The sequence below is a fragment of the Trachypithecus francoisi genome, unplaced genomic scaffold, assembly GCF_009764315.1.
Source record: "Trachypithecus francoisi isolate TF-2019V2 unplaced genomic scaffold, Tfra_2.0 Lachesis_group16, whole genome shotgun sequence".
NCBI lineage: Eukaryota > Metazoa > Chordata > Mammalia > Primates > Cercopithecidae > Trachypithecus > Trachypithecus francoisi.
The window spans coordinates 22912802-22926324 of record NW_022681461.1 but is presented as its reverse complement, the minus strand read 5'-3'; the positions used below and the strand labels follow the sequence as shown (position 1 = coordinate 22926324).

The 13523-nt window shown below is 40.9% G+C and overlaps 1 protein-coding gene across 3 annotated transcripts in view; it reads right to left on the bottom strand.

Annotated features, from left to right (window-relative positions):
* TRPM6 (transient receptor potential cation channel subfamily M member 6) overlaps positions 1-13523 on the bottom strand; it is a 162445-nt gene that overhangs the window by 37828 nt on the left and 111094 nt on the right. For all 3 annotated transcript variants that reach the window (XM_033237090.1, XM_033237089.1, XM_033237091.1), the window contains 2 exons: positions 9716-9848; positions 15-1159 (listed from right to left, as the gene is read on the bottom strand). In XM_033237090.1, coding sequence (XP_033092981.1) covers positions 15-1159; positions 9716-9848 — 1278 coding nt within the window. The remainder of the gene's footprint in view (positions 1-14; positions 1160-9715; positions 9849-13523) is intronic.

Below are 13523 nucleotides of genomic sequence, written 5' to 3'. Positions count from 1 at the left end.
TGTTTATTCCTTACTTTTAATCTTACAGATCTTCAACAATTTCTTCTCCTTATGGAATCTAAAACTATGACTCCTAGCGAAGGGCCTGTCTCTGCGGAGAAGATTGATCCAAAAGGATGTGTTTGGCTGAAGCCATGGTCCCACCTCTGAGCATTCACTATTCTGGGCCAATCTCATTGAGTTATCAGATAGGGAGTTGCCCTGGGTCTGCTTCTGGTGCTGTTCACTCCAAGCGGAATCACTGTCACAAGTGGAGGGCAAGGAGGTTTGCCATTTTTTCTTGATGCTAAACACACCAGTTTCATCGCCTTCTGAAAATGCCCAGTTTACATATCCACCTCCAGTTTGCATGATCTTGGCTTGGGAAAGAGGGGAGGTTACTGTCATGGGTTCAGGTGTGCAACTCAAAGTGGGTAGCACTTGCTCCGACTTGTCTTGTCCATCCACTAAGTGAGCAATTGGCTCGTGCTGTTCCTTGGGTTCATCCACTGATGCCTGGTCAGAGACAACTTGGGTCTGCCCAGTCAGATGAACAAGAACCTCAGTATGGATGTCCTGTTCATTTGCCAGCACATCTGCATCTGCTTCCACAGAGGGTCTGGATAGAGGCAAGACAGTTTCTGCTAAAAAAGGAACTCGCTTTAGATTAGAAGGGACCAGAAGAAATTGGCCATACTTTGAGTGTGCTTGCTTGTTAGGAGACACCCCAGAAGCCACTATAATACTTTCTGTTTTTTGCTTTTCCTGGTCATTTCTTACATTTGCAGCCTCTCTTTTACTGTCTGTAATCTCAAGAAGTGCCCCACTCTGCACTCTTGGGGGATGCCGGCCTCCAGCCAGGCTCCTCAGCAAAGAAGAGGGCATGCTATAATACTGGTATTTCTTCTCTCCAGCGATCTCCATGCTGCCTAGAACCTCTGCACAGATGACATTGCTCCAGCTGTGGGGAAGTTTTTTGCAAGTGGAATGCTTTCTCTTGGCCAGGAGAGCCTCATCCTCTTGCAAGGTGTCAACAGCAGAAAGGACTTTTAGGGTATCCACAGTCAGGGCAGAGAGATCCTGCAGGTGTCCCACCTGGCTATCCAAAGACAGTAAGGAGTCCTTTATAAAAGACACCTTTTCATTCATTTCTTTCAGTTGGAAGTACATCTCTGTAACCCTAGTGGTGAAGGGAGGGAGAAAACCAACAAGCACATTAAGCCAGTGGGAATTTGCTCTCTTCCTACCCTACTTCCATCCTTAAATGGTTCCTGAGTCTCAGCTGCTTCCCTAGGTTAAGTCTGTCTTTTGCCTTCTTCTTCCCCTAATACATAACTCTCATCTCAGGTGATCTCATCCACTCCTATAATGCCCACTACTACCCATAGGAGAGGACAAATCACAAATCTACATTTCTAGTCCTTCTTTCTTTTTAATATTTCAGAACCACATTTCCAGTTCCAGCTAATGATTCCTTCAATTGTGATCAATCATCCCATTTTTATTCATTAACATATTTATTCATTTACATAACAAACACTTGAATACTTCCTAATAGCAAGCATTGTACAATTTTAATGTGTACAGGAGATCCTGAGGAAGAAAGAAGAATGATAGAAACAGAATCAATAATCAAATATGTAATTAAGAAGAAAAAAACACGGATCTTTAAAATTAAAAAAAAAAAAATCTCTAACTCTACTGTTCAAACAGGCTTCCCAAGTTTCAAACAAAATCCGTTTTAGAAGACCTATATTCAGAAAAAGCCTAATGCAAATTTTTAAAGTTGTTTGAATACTTTAACCGAAGTTTATGATGTTCAGTCACTGATTCATGTAAAAGCAGCACAAGGCATCTTCACCTATTCAAATGTAAATATAAGTTGCAAGCAAATTGAATTAAATGTAACAATTAGTCCAGGTGCAATGGCTCAGGCCTATAATCCCAGCACTGTGGGAGGCGGGTGGATCACTTGAAGTCAAGAGTTTGTGACCAGCCTGGCCAACATGGTGAAACCCCATCTCTACTAAAAATACAAAAATTAGCTTGGCATGGTGGCGGGCACCTATAATCCCTGCTACTCAGGAGACTGAGGCGGAGGTTGCAGTGAGCCCAGATCATGCCACTGCACTCCAGCCTGAGTGACAGAAAAAGACTCCATCTCAAAAAAAAAAAAAAAAAAAGTAAAAATTAATTTAATTGAGAGATGGTTACTATATGTCTGTACATTTCCTTGTAATTATCTCTGTATATGGATGAGGTTGGTTTTGTATCCCCCAAAAAGGATATGTTGAAGCCTTAACCCCAGAACCATAGAATGTGACCTTATTTGGAAATCAGATATTGATAGAGTAATCAAGTTAAAATATGATAATCAGGCTGAACCCTAATCCAGTTTGACTAGTGTCCTTATAATGTGAAATTCTGACATGGACACACACAGAAGGAAGACGATGTGAAGACACACAGGGATAAAATGGCCATATGACTGGAGTGATGCATCTACAAGCCAAGGAACACCCATGGTTGCCAGCAAACACCAGAAGCTAGAAGAGGCAAGGAAGGATAGCGACACCTTGAATTTGGACTTCTAGCTTCCAGAAGTATGAGACAATAAAGTCCTGTTATTCTAAGACACCCAGTTTTTGGTATTTTGCTGCAGCAGCCCTGGGAAACTAATGCAGCTATCTAAACTTCACTAGCAACAGAATAAATTACAACATGTATGAGTTGATTACATAAAAAGAAACTTGTATGCAAAAATAGAATACAAAAGTTTAAAACACAAATAAATTGGAAAACTAGTATTCTAATAAATTTGATGAGGCATTGATATCCCTTGATTAAGCAAAAACTTCCATATTTATTGAGGGAAAAAAAATTACCAAGACTCCCAAGGACACGAACAGATGAAAAGATAAAATACAAAAGGTAAGGAAACCCAGTAAAATAGTCAACCTCATTAGGCAATCAGAGATGAAAATTAAGATAATAATGAGTTCATCTATATCATAACAGCATTCATTTTATTTAAAAAAGAAGAAGTGAAACAACTCTGTGATAGCAAGGATGGAACACAGGGACACAATAAATATAAAGGAAATGTAATCTTACCATGCTAAAACAGACAGATATTTGTTATATTATGAGACAGAATATTATGTAGCCTTTAAAAATCATACTCACATTGTTGATAATTATTTTATAAGGCTATTTCTGGTGGTAGAGGCAGGGCTGGGGATGTCTACTATGTTCGGCATTATGTTTTTAAAATTGGTATAAAACGTTTAATTCAGAAACAACAGTTAAAATATATTTACAAAGTATATATAATTAATTGGAGAAAATATTTTTGATGTGTAAGAGCGGGAAAAAAAACAGGATACAAAATAGTATCATTTAAATGGAAATATGTAAAAGACTACATTTTAAAAAGCCAAAATTTTCACAGTGAACTCTGGCATATCACATTCCTTTTTTCTTTCTTTTCTTCCCTTGTTCTATTGTTTGGGGGAGAGGAGGTATAGTTTCAGTTTCTCAATAATGAAAATCTTCGATAAACAAGATTAAAGTAAAAAACAGCGTGGGAAGGAACGTAACCAACTGTGTCATGGCTGACATGACCATTGCAGAAATGAAAAATGATTCCCGCTCTTATGTGAGGGCAGGGAGAAGTCGTGATTATGCCATGAAGAGTTTAACACTCAGCTGTAACAAGCACTTCCCAAAATAGTGTTAGACTTCCCATCTTTAGAACACATCTCAAGTCACAGGGATTGAAAGATTTTCCACTTCCTCTTTCTGGGACCTTTGTAAATAGAAATTAAAGAATAAAAAGAGTGGTATCTTCCATGTTTATTATATTCTATGTGAGTAGAACCCTCTGTTTCTTGCTTCTGCTATAGAATTCAACTTCTGTAACTCAATAGAGGCTTAACAAATGCTTCCTGACCTTCTGGAATCTGCAAAATTAGAACTGGCAAGGATGATGTGGGAAACAGCACAAAATATATGTATACTCCCTTCCAAATATGCTTAATTAGAGCCTCTCCATCCAGTGCACTGTTTCATCTAATTCAAAAACAGTACAATCTGAACACCAGTAATGGAGACTCATTAAGTTCCATTAGCAGCAGTCACATCGAATGATACAATAGAAACCAGCAACTATTCACAGCCACAGGTAACACGCTACAATAGAAACCTGTTAGACAAATAACCTGGTCACCCTCAAATCAGGTCCCTTGCTTTTATAGGTACTTAATTTCTAAAACTTGATGTCCTGTGAAACATATTTTGATTATATTGCTGGACCACTAGTGACATTAATTTAATCTAGTCTTTCAGTCATTCTGACACATAAAATTTATAATTTTAGTTTCTCCCATGCAAGGTACGAGGAGGACGGAAGAAAGATGAGAATGGTAATTGTTTTATTACAGGCCTTTAGGCAAGATGCCTTAAAATGAGATAACAGCAAGTACAATTACAGTCATCATGAAAATCACCATATTCACTGAGTGCTCACTATGAGCCAAGCATTTTATAAAGATCTACCTGCACTATTTTATTTAATCCATGTAACAAATCTATAAGGTAGGCATTACTATTATCCTTTCATAGAAAAGAGCTTGGGTCGGCCAGGCACGGTGGCTCACGCCTGTAATCCCAGCACTTTGGGAGGCTGAGGCAGGTGGATCATCTAAGGTCAGGAGTTCAAGACCAGCCTGGCCAATATGGTGAAACCTCGTCTCTACAAAAAAAAAAAAAAATTAGCCGGGCATGGTGCCAGGCACCTGTAATCCCAGCTACAGGGGAGGCTGAGGCAGAAGAATCATTTGAACCCAGGGGGCAGAGGTTGCAGTGAGCTGAGATCATGCCATTTGCACTCCAGCCTGGGCAACAAGAGCGAAACTCTGTCTAAAAAAAAAAAAAAGGGTTAGGTCACATAGCCAGAGTCACATGGCCCATGAAAACATCAGGCATCAAACCCAGACAGGCCGACTCCATATTCAGTGGCATTGACCACCGCCTTCTGGTACCTCTCAGCAACTCACCTAGGATCTAGTCAAAATCTTTTGGGGATTCCGAGAGTACCATGAAGTACTACATGAACTACACCAACAATTCCCATGCTGGGAGGTGTCACAGATGTTCCTCAGTAAGGTTTCATGGTCATATAGTGGTAGGACCTGCTTAAGCTATAACTCTGTACTGACAAATTACAATGCACATTATGTTACAGTGTTTATACTTTTTAAAATCACAGTATTTCCCAAATATAATGTACCAAGACATGCTTAATGTGGAAAAATACCTAAAAGCATCTTACTCCACAGAACAGAGAAAGGGAAAAGCTGACTTACACTACTAGGATCAAAAAAGAAGTTAGAGTCCCAAATAGGGAAAGTAAGATTTAAAACAGCCTCATTATGTTCTCTTTTTCCACTGCCACAACTCACTTGATTCTAGGAGGATATAGCAATCTCTTCTTCAGAGGTAGGCTAACATGCAAAATCCACCGAATCTTCTTCCCCTCGCTCTTCACACCATTGCTCAGTTACCTCAGGAAATATTCTCCCCTCTTTCCCATACCTCATTTATGAGGTCCCCACAAATGACCTCAACAAATATGACAGTATAAAAACAGTGCCACTGAGATAGCTCCATCAAGAGGGAAAATGGATTGCATTTTGAAGTTTAATTAGAGCTGCAGGCTCAGATGCAGTAACTCATGCCTGTAATCCCAGCACTTTGGGAGACTGAGGCAGATGGGTTGCTTGAGGCCAGGAGTTCAAGACCAGCCTGGGCAGCATTAGCAAGACCCTGCCTCTACAAAAAAATTAGCTCAGTGTGGTAGCATGTGCCTATAGTCCTAGCTACTTGGAAGGCTGAGGCAGGAGGATCGTTTGAGCCCAGGAGTTCAAGACTGCATGAGCTCTGATCACTCCACTGTATATCAGCCTGGGCGACAGAGCAAGACTCTACCTAAAATAATAATAATAATAATAATAATAATAATAATAATAATAAATTAGAGCTTCATAACCAAATTCTAAACCTCTTGGAAGTACCCATAATTTTCAGAAGGTACATATCCATTTAACTTCTAACCCTCTACTCAAATCCCAAGAAAAGAATCCAAGAGAAATACAATGCTTTATGATGGTTAATGTTTTTAGGATTTTATCATTGAATTACTGGTTTATAAAAGTCTGGTTCTCAATTTTCACTCTGTGCTCGCTTAGCTTGTGATACCACCTTCTTCTAGTTCTCTTTATACTCCTCTGAATGGTTATTTATGGTCTTCTTCATGAGTTTCTCTTTCTTTGCCCATTACAGGTGTTGGCGCCTCCCAGGATTTAACTCTCAGCTCACTAGGTTCCCTCACTCTTACTTCCTGGGCATAATCGCTTCCTCTGTCATACTTTTAGTTTCCTACAGAAGGCAGGTGACTCCTACAGTTGACTGTCCCAATAAGCAGATGAGCTCCTCCACTAGCGCAAATGCTCCCCAGGGCCTTCAGATGCACACATCCAAAGCCTCCTGAACATCTCTGGCTAAATATACTACAAGAATCTCAGCTCAAGAAATCTAAACCTCATTGCTTTCTCCTCATACCTCCTGTGCCTTCTTTATCTCGGTGGTGCCAGCTTTTACCTGATTACCCCACTCTGGTCTGAAAGTCGTTGTGGACTCTATGCTCTCCCTTAGCTCCACATCTGATCTGTAACATGCCTAATGAATTGTTCTTTCTAAATGTCATATCCACCCCTTCCTTTCAATCCCACCACCACCAACCTTGGCAAGGCTGTGGACACATCAGTGTGCTGCACTGTTCTCTCAAATGGTCTTCCTGGTTCCCATTCTGACCCCTCAAATCCACATCATTATTGAAGGTAAATCCGTCCGTATCTCTGACCACCTAAAATCCTTCCTTATAGTTTAGAGTAACCAGCTCTCCATAAACTTATCCCAGTTCATAATCTTATCTGTTCATTCCCCTTTCCTTAAGGGTTGGAGGGGAAGTTGTATTTAAAAAGAAATTATACTCACAATTTTGAGAGGCCCATTTTTACTTAATAACAGATAACTTTCATTGTACCCTTTCTATGAGTCAGCATTCTGCCACACAGTTCATCTATATTAGCTCATTTAATCATCACAACATTTCTAAGAGGTAGGGCTATTTCCATGGTTTCTTTGTTTGTTTGAGACACAGTCTCGTTCTCTTGCCCAGGCTGGAGTACAGTGGTGCGATTTCAGCTCACTGCAACCTCCGCCTCCCGGGTTCAAGCGATTGTCCTGCCTCAGCCTCCTGAGTAGCTGGGACTACAGGCATGTGCCACCACACCCAGCTACTTTTCTTTGTATTTTTAGTAGAGACGGGGTTTTGCCACGTTGGCCAGACTAGTTTTGAGCTCCTGATGTCAAGGGATTCACCTGCCTTGGCCTCCAAAAGTGTTGGGATTACAGGAGTGGGCCACCTTGCCAGGCCTCCATGTCTATTTTATAAATAAGAAAACAGCCCAGCACGGTGGATTACGCCTGTAATCCCAGCATTTGGGAGGCTGAGATGGGCGGGTCAGGAGATAGAGAGCATCCTGGCTAACACTGTGAAACCCCGTCTCTACTAAAAATGCAAAAAATTAGCCGGGTGTGGTGGCGCACACCTGTAATCCCAGTTACTCGGGAGGCTGAGGCAGGAGACTCACTTGAACCTGGGAGGCAGAGGTTGCAGTGAGCCAAGATCACACCACTGCACTCCAGCCTGGCGACAGAGTGAGACTCCGTCTCAAAAAAGAAAGTAAAGAAAAAAGAAAACCAAGACTCAAAGGGGTTCAGTAAATTTGCCCATGTCCACATAACTAGTAAGTGCCTGAAGTAGGACTTCATCCCAGCTCCGTAAGTGCCTAATATGGGTCTATGCTTCACACAAAATGGAGAACCAAGCTTGCCTGTTGCAATCAGTGAGCATAGCTATAAAGGGGGCAGAACGTATAGAAGAAGGAAAGAGAAATTCATATAACTATGGACTAAAGATATTATGTAGGTGAAATCAAATTTTGTGGGCTCAAACTTTGATACTCAATTTTTTCTCAATATTAAATTTGATCTGAAATTCAATCAGGCACAGAAACACAGATTTATATAAATATGGTACCAAGAGAGAAGTCCAGGTTTATATAAACACGACTTATGCCCATCGTGAACCATTTAGAAAGTTCTTCATGTGATTCAGTTTAAGTAAAGCCATATTTAAGGATTCACATCTCTCTATCTGACATACGCACATCAGAAAAAAACATGTATAATTAGGTATAATACGTCATAGTCAGTTCCATGTATGTTCAAAAATGAAGGAACACATTTAACTTCTGTCAATTTGCTTCCATTTACAAGAACAATTCTGTGTTTTAAAAAAGTGCATTTCATCTCATGTAGCCTTCCGTATTTTCACACAATGCCATGCACCCACAATTCGTCATAAATCCACAGTAACTCAGATCACATTATAGCTTCCTAATATGTTCACTCTCTCCAATACATCTCCTCTTCTTTCCTCAAACCTCTGAATGCCCCTCATACCGCCTGCCCCCCTCAAAATCCCACCCACAGGCACACCCAGTCGACGACTTTGCCTCAAGACCTGGGTGCCCCCCAACCCTGTCTGCATTCCCATCTATTCTGGCCATATCGCGTCCCATTCCCCAGCTTCAGGGCAAAGCCGAGACCCTCCATTTTCCCAGTTTCTTAGGGACGTCTCTTCAGCACATGGCCTCCTCCCTCGTGCTCCTGAGTTTCTCCCTTGCTGGTGGATCATTTCCAGGACCATGCTGTTTCATTTATCGCCACATGAAACAAAATCCAACAAAAAAAAACCTCACCAGGTCCCCATACCTCATTATGCTTCCCTGCACAGTAACACTTCTCCCAAAAGCCACCTGTAATTGCAGTCTCTGCTTCTCTTATTCTCTCTTCACCCACTTCAGTGAAGCAGCCGCCAACTCCACTGTACACCCACCTCCGGTCAGACACCCTAAGAACCCCACGACTCCCCATCCAACCAGCACCCTCCATCTACCTCCTCCTCCTCCCCTCTGGCTGCGTGCGGCCAGACACAACGTGCTGCCTCAGGCGGCTGCGCTTGCTGTTCCTTCCGCCAGAGGCGCTATTCCACCAGACGCCCCCGCCTGGCCCACTGCCTCACGTCCTTCAGGCCTCTACTCCAATCCATCAGAGCGGCCTTCTAGGACCAGATCATCTAAACAGTCCACTGAACCCCCAACTCCGCTAGATTTCACACCACCATCATCTCCTATTCTCTCCAACCACTTTATTTTTCTTCATAGCTCTTTTACTGCCTGATATTAAATTACAAATTTATTTTTGTGTTTCCTTGCTTAGGTTTTGTTCTCCACTCACTTCATTTCTCTCACCACCTACACACATGCACGCACACACACACGCACGCATGAAGGTAAGTCCCATGAGGACAAGGATTATTGTGTCTTATTAACCGCTTACTCTTAGTAACCAAAAGAGTGCCTGGAATATAGTAGATGCTCAATAAATATACTTTGATTACATGAATATTCTATGTTATTAAATATTTCAAATTATAAAGAACTCAAACCTCTGGGATTTGAAAGTATGTCTTTCTACTCCTTTAGATATTCTAGTGGAATCACGTTTTGGTAGTGGTTTCAGAATGGAAAAGATTTATATATTTTACCTTTCTGATGTCACTCGGATTCGTTCCTCACAGCTACAGTTCACAACTTCCATCTTCTCATGGAAGTATTTTTCCACACACTGCTCCTCAAAATCATGCAGTTTTTTCAGATCCTCCTTACTCAGGTAGAGTTCTATAGAAATAAGTATGAAACACAGAAAGAATCATTATTCATCTCAGGGCATGAGTGGCTTTTCTTCCACTTGTATTGAAAATGAGAAACGGTAGCCTGTTGTGATAAAAGTTTGTCACCTTGTCAAACTATTTCTAATATTAATGCAGAAACAGCACCAATAAACAACTGGAAGCCGGGCGCAGTGGCTCACACCTATAATCCCAACACTTTAGGAGGCTGAGGGGGGCGGATCCCTTGAGCTCAGGAATTAGAAACCAGCCTGGACAACATAGGCAGACTCTCTCTCTACAAAATAATTTAAAAATTAGCTAGGCGCCTGTGGTCCCAGCTACGCAGGAAGTTGAGGAAGGAGGACGGCTTGAGCCTCGGAGGTCAAGGCTGCAGGAGCCGTGATCACGCCACTATACTCCAGCATGGGCTACAAAGCGAGACCCCGTCTCAAAAAAGGAAAAGAAAAGAAAGAACTGGAAACACTAGCCTGGGTCTCTCCTATTCATTCTTTGAAAATGACTCATATGTAGAATTCTTTCTCTTCAATATTTTCACAGGTAGGAATGTTTCGCATTTAACAAAAATTCACCGCATTTATATGAAAATGGGGAATCTGTCTTCTTTTCTCTCTGCCAACACTTTCTAAAATTAATTAAATTTTAATTGATTCATATTAGACGTACATATTTTCGAGATACATGTGATAATTTGATACATTCATATAATCAAATCAGGGTAATTGGTGGCATAAGCCTGTAGTCACTGTTAGGAGGCTGAAGTAGATCACCTTAGATATTTACCTGTCCTTTAAGATAGAAACATTTGAATTATTCTCTTCTAGCTATTTTGAAATGTATAATCAATTAATTTTAACTGTAGTCAAACTACTGATGGCAGGGCATGGTGGCTCATGCCTGTAATCCCAGCACTTTGGGAGGCCGAAGCAGGTGGATCACTTGAGACCAGGAATTCAATCACACCAGTCTGGCCAACATGGTGAAACCCCACCTCGATCAAAAATACAAAAATTGGGGGTTTCCTTTCTCGGCTTTGGAGTCCCCCTCCCTCTGTCTCTGTATGGGGGAGCTTCCTCCTTCTTATTTGCCTATTAAACTCTCCGCTCCTTAAAACAAATAAACAAACAAAAAAAATTAGCTGGGTGTGGTGGTCCATGCCTATAATCCCAGCTATTCAGGAGGCTGAGGTGGGAGAAACATTTGAACCCATGAGGCAGAGGTTACAGTGAGCTGAGATCGCTCCACTGCACTCCAGCCTGGGCAACAGAGATTGCAACCCCATCTCTAAAAACAACAACAACAACAACAACAACAACAAAAACCCTACCAAACTATTGAACACTAGGTCTTATTTCTTCTATCAAAGTGCATATTTGTACTCACTAATTAACCTCTTTTCCAACTCTTTTAGCTATTACAATGACAGTAAATAACCAATAGGTTAAATGCAAGATTAGAAGGCAGCCTGTTGAAATTAATCCAGTAAGTATAAGAAAGTTTTACCTTGTTACACAGAGTTTGTGCATACTAAGTCCTTCTACTGAAGAATGGGATGTTATTATTACCATTCAATGGCCAATCACGGCTGTATACCTTCTCTGACACAATCATAAATAACTCATTAAAAAGACACATTACTAAGTGATATTATAAGGCTAACGCAATTCTTCATCAAACTCCAGCATTCACATTTGGTCTATTACCTTGGCTTTCACTCCTGCCTAATAGAATAATACACCATCTTTTAAGTAAGTTTATAATGCTTAGAAAATATATAAATGAAATGATGCTGCTAAATGGATTAAATTGGAAAGTTCTCTTTCTTGAATGGTTTTGCTTACATTAGGACAAAAAGAACTAACATGGTTCTCCAGAATTTATTTAAAATGCAATTGTTACATTATTTTCTGAAAAAAATGACAAAAAATCTTAATTCTAAATTGAAAACATGGCTAAAAGTATTATTCAGCTGTAAAATGTATTCACAACTCAGATATGCAGTGCTTTCTGATTTAAATGGCAGGAAAAATTTTTTCAGACACTGAAAAGATTTGGTATCTCCCACCCCCTACCCAACTCTAAAGTCTTCTTTCATTGACGAATCTCCCATGAGCAAGAAACTTAACAGGTGTCATGATGTGAACCTTATGTGGGTCCCTGAGAGCAAACAATCCAGAGTAATTCCAATGACAGGTGCACCTTGCAGTATGTGGCGCTTTCCTGTAATTGTCCGCAAGGTGGCACTGCTGCCCCTTGTGTAAATGTCTTTATCCTCAATATAAAGGATCAGAAGCAATGTTACGAAAATTCAAGAATGTTCCAGAAAGCTCAGGGTGAATTCATTGTAAACTTTACTCGAGTTTTTATGAAATCATCCTATAAGCACAGACCAAGGTGAACCCAGGAAACGTTCTTTCATGTGGTACTAGGAAGTCTGGGCAAATCCTAGTCAATTCCAGGATTTATCAAGCAATTCACACTCTGCTATTAGGTTGCAATGGTTCTGCAGCCAAAGCCTGGGACGTCTCTCTACTAGCAGCCTGAAATTTACAGTATAATTATAAGCCTTCAAGTTAACTTCAGTTATGCTTTGGCTTTCGTACAAAGGCTGAATCTCTTTTTTTTTTTTTTTTTGAGACGGAGTCTCGCTCTGTCGCCCAGGCTGGAGTGCAGTGGCCGGATCTCAGCTCACTGCAAGCTCCGCCTCCCGGGTTCGCGCCATTCTCCTGCCTCAGCCTCGGAGTAGCTGGGACTACAGGCGCCCGCCACCGCGCCCGGCTAGTTTTTTTTTTTTTGTATTTTTTTAGTAGAGACGGGGTTTCACCGTATTAGCCAGGATGGTCTCCATCTCCTGACCTCGTGATCCGCCCGTCTCGGCCTCCCAAAGTGCTGCGATTACAGGCTTGAGCCACCGCGCCCGGCCAAGGCTGAATCTCTTGATCAGGGAGTGGGGTATGAAAAAGAAAAGAAAAAATCTTCAAAGTGACTTAGGAGGAGAAAAAATACGTCACAGAGTCACCTACCATCAGCAAAAGCATATCACCCTGTCAACCCCATAATATACTGCAGGGGATGACCTGTCCCCCTAAGGACCCACCTAAACACATAAACAGCCCACTGTCCCTTAGCTGAAACTCCTGGAATCCAGAGTATTTTATAATTCAGAACTGTTCTTTTCTAGTTTCAGAAAGTTAATATAGTGAATATATCATAAATGAAGTGAAATCCCTAGTTAAGGTTAAAGCAATCCCTAAAATCAAACATATTACTATTTTCTTCAGCAACATCAATGAATATTCATACTCCAAGAAATAAAGAAAATAAATGGCTTCACATCAATTCTTATCAGCCTTTTTTTTTTTGCCAAATAAGTATTTCCTCAATTTATGAAGAAAAAAGGCTTTCAGTTTTCAGAGGTATTTCAGATTTAGGAATTGGGAAAAGGATTGTGTATTTATGCCACCTGCTTCCTGTATTTCTGGGAACTATCTAGAAATGGGCCTGGTACCAACTGTGGAATTGCTTGATAGGAACTACAGAAGATTTGTAAAACCACCAAACGCAATGTTCTCTGACAACAATTAGTATGATAGTCATATCACACAGTGAAGATCTGGCTAAACAAGATGAATTAGGAAAACCTCAAAATATATAGGCTTATGCT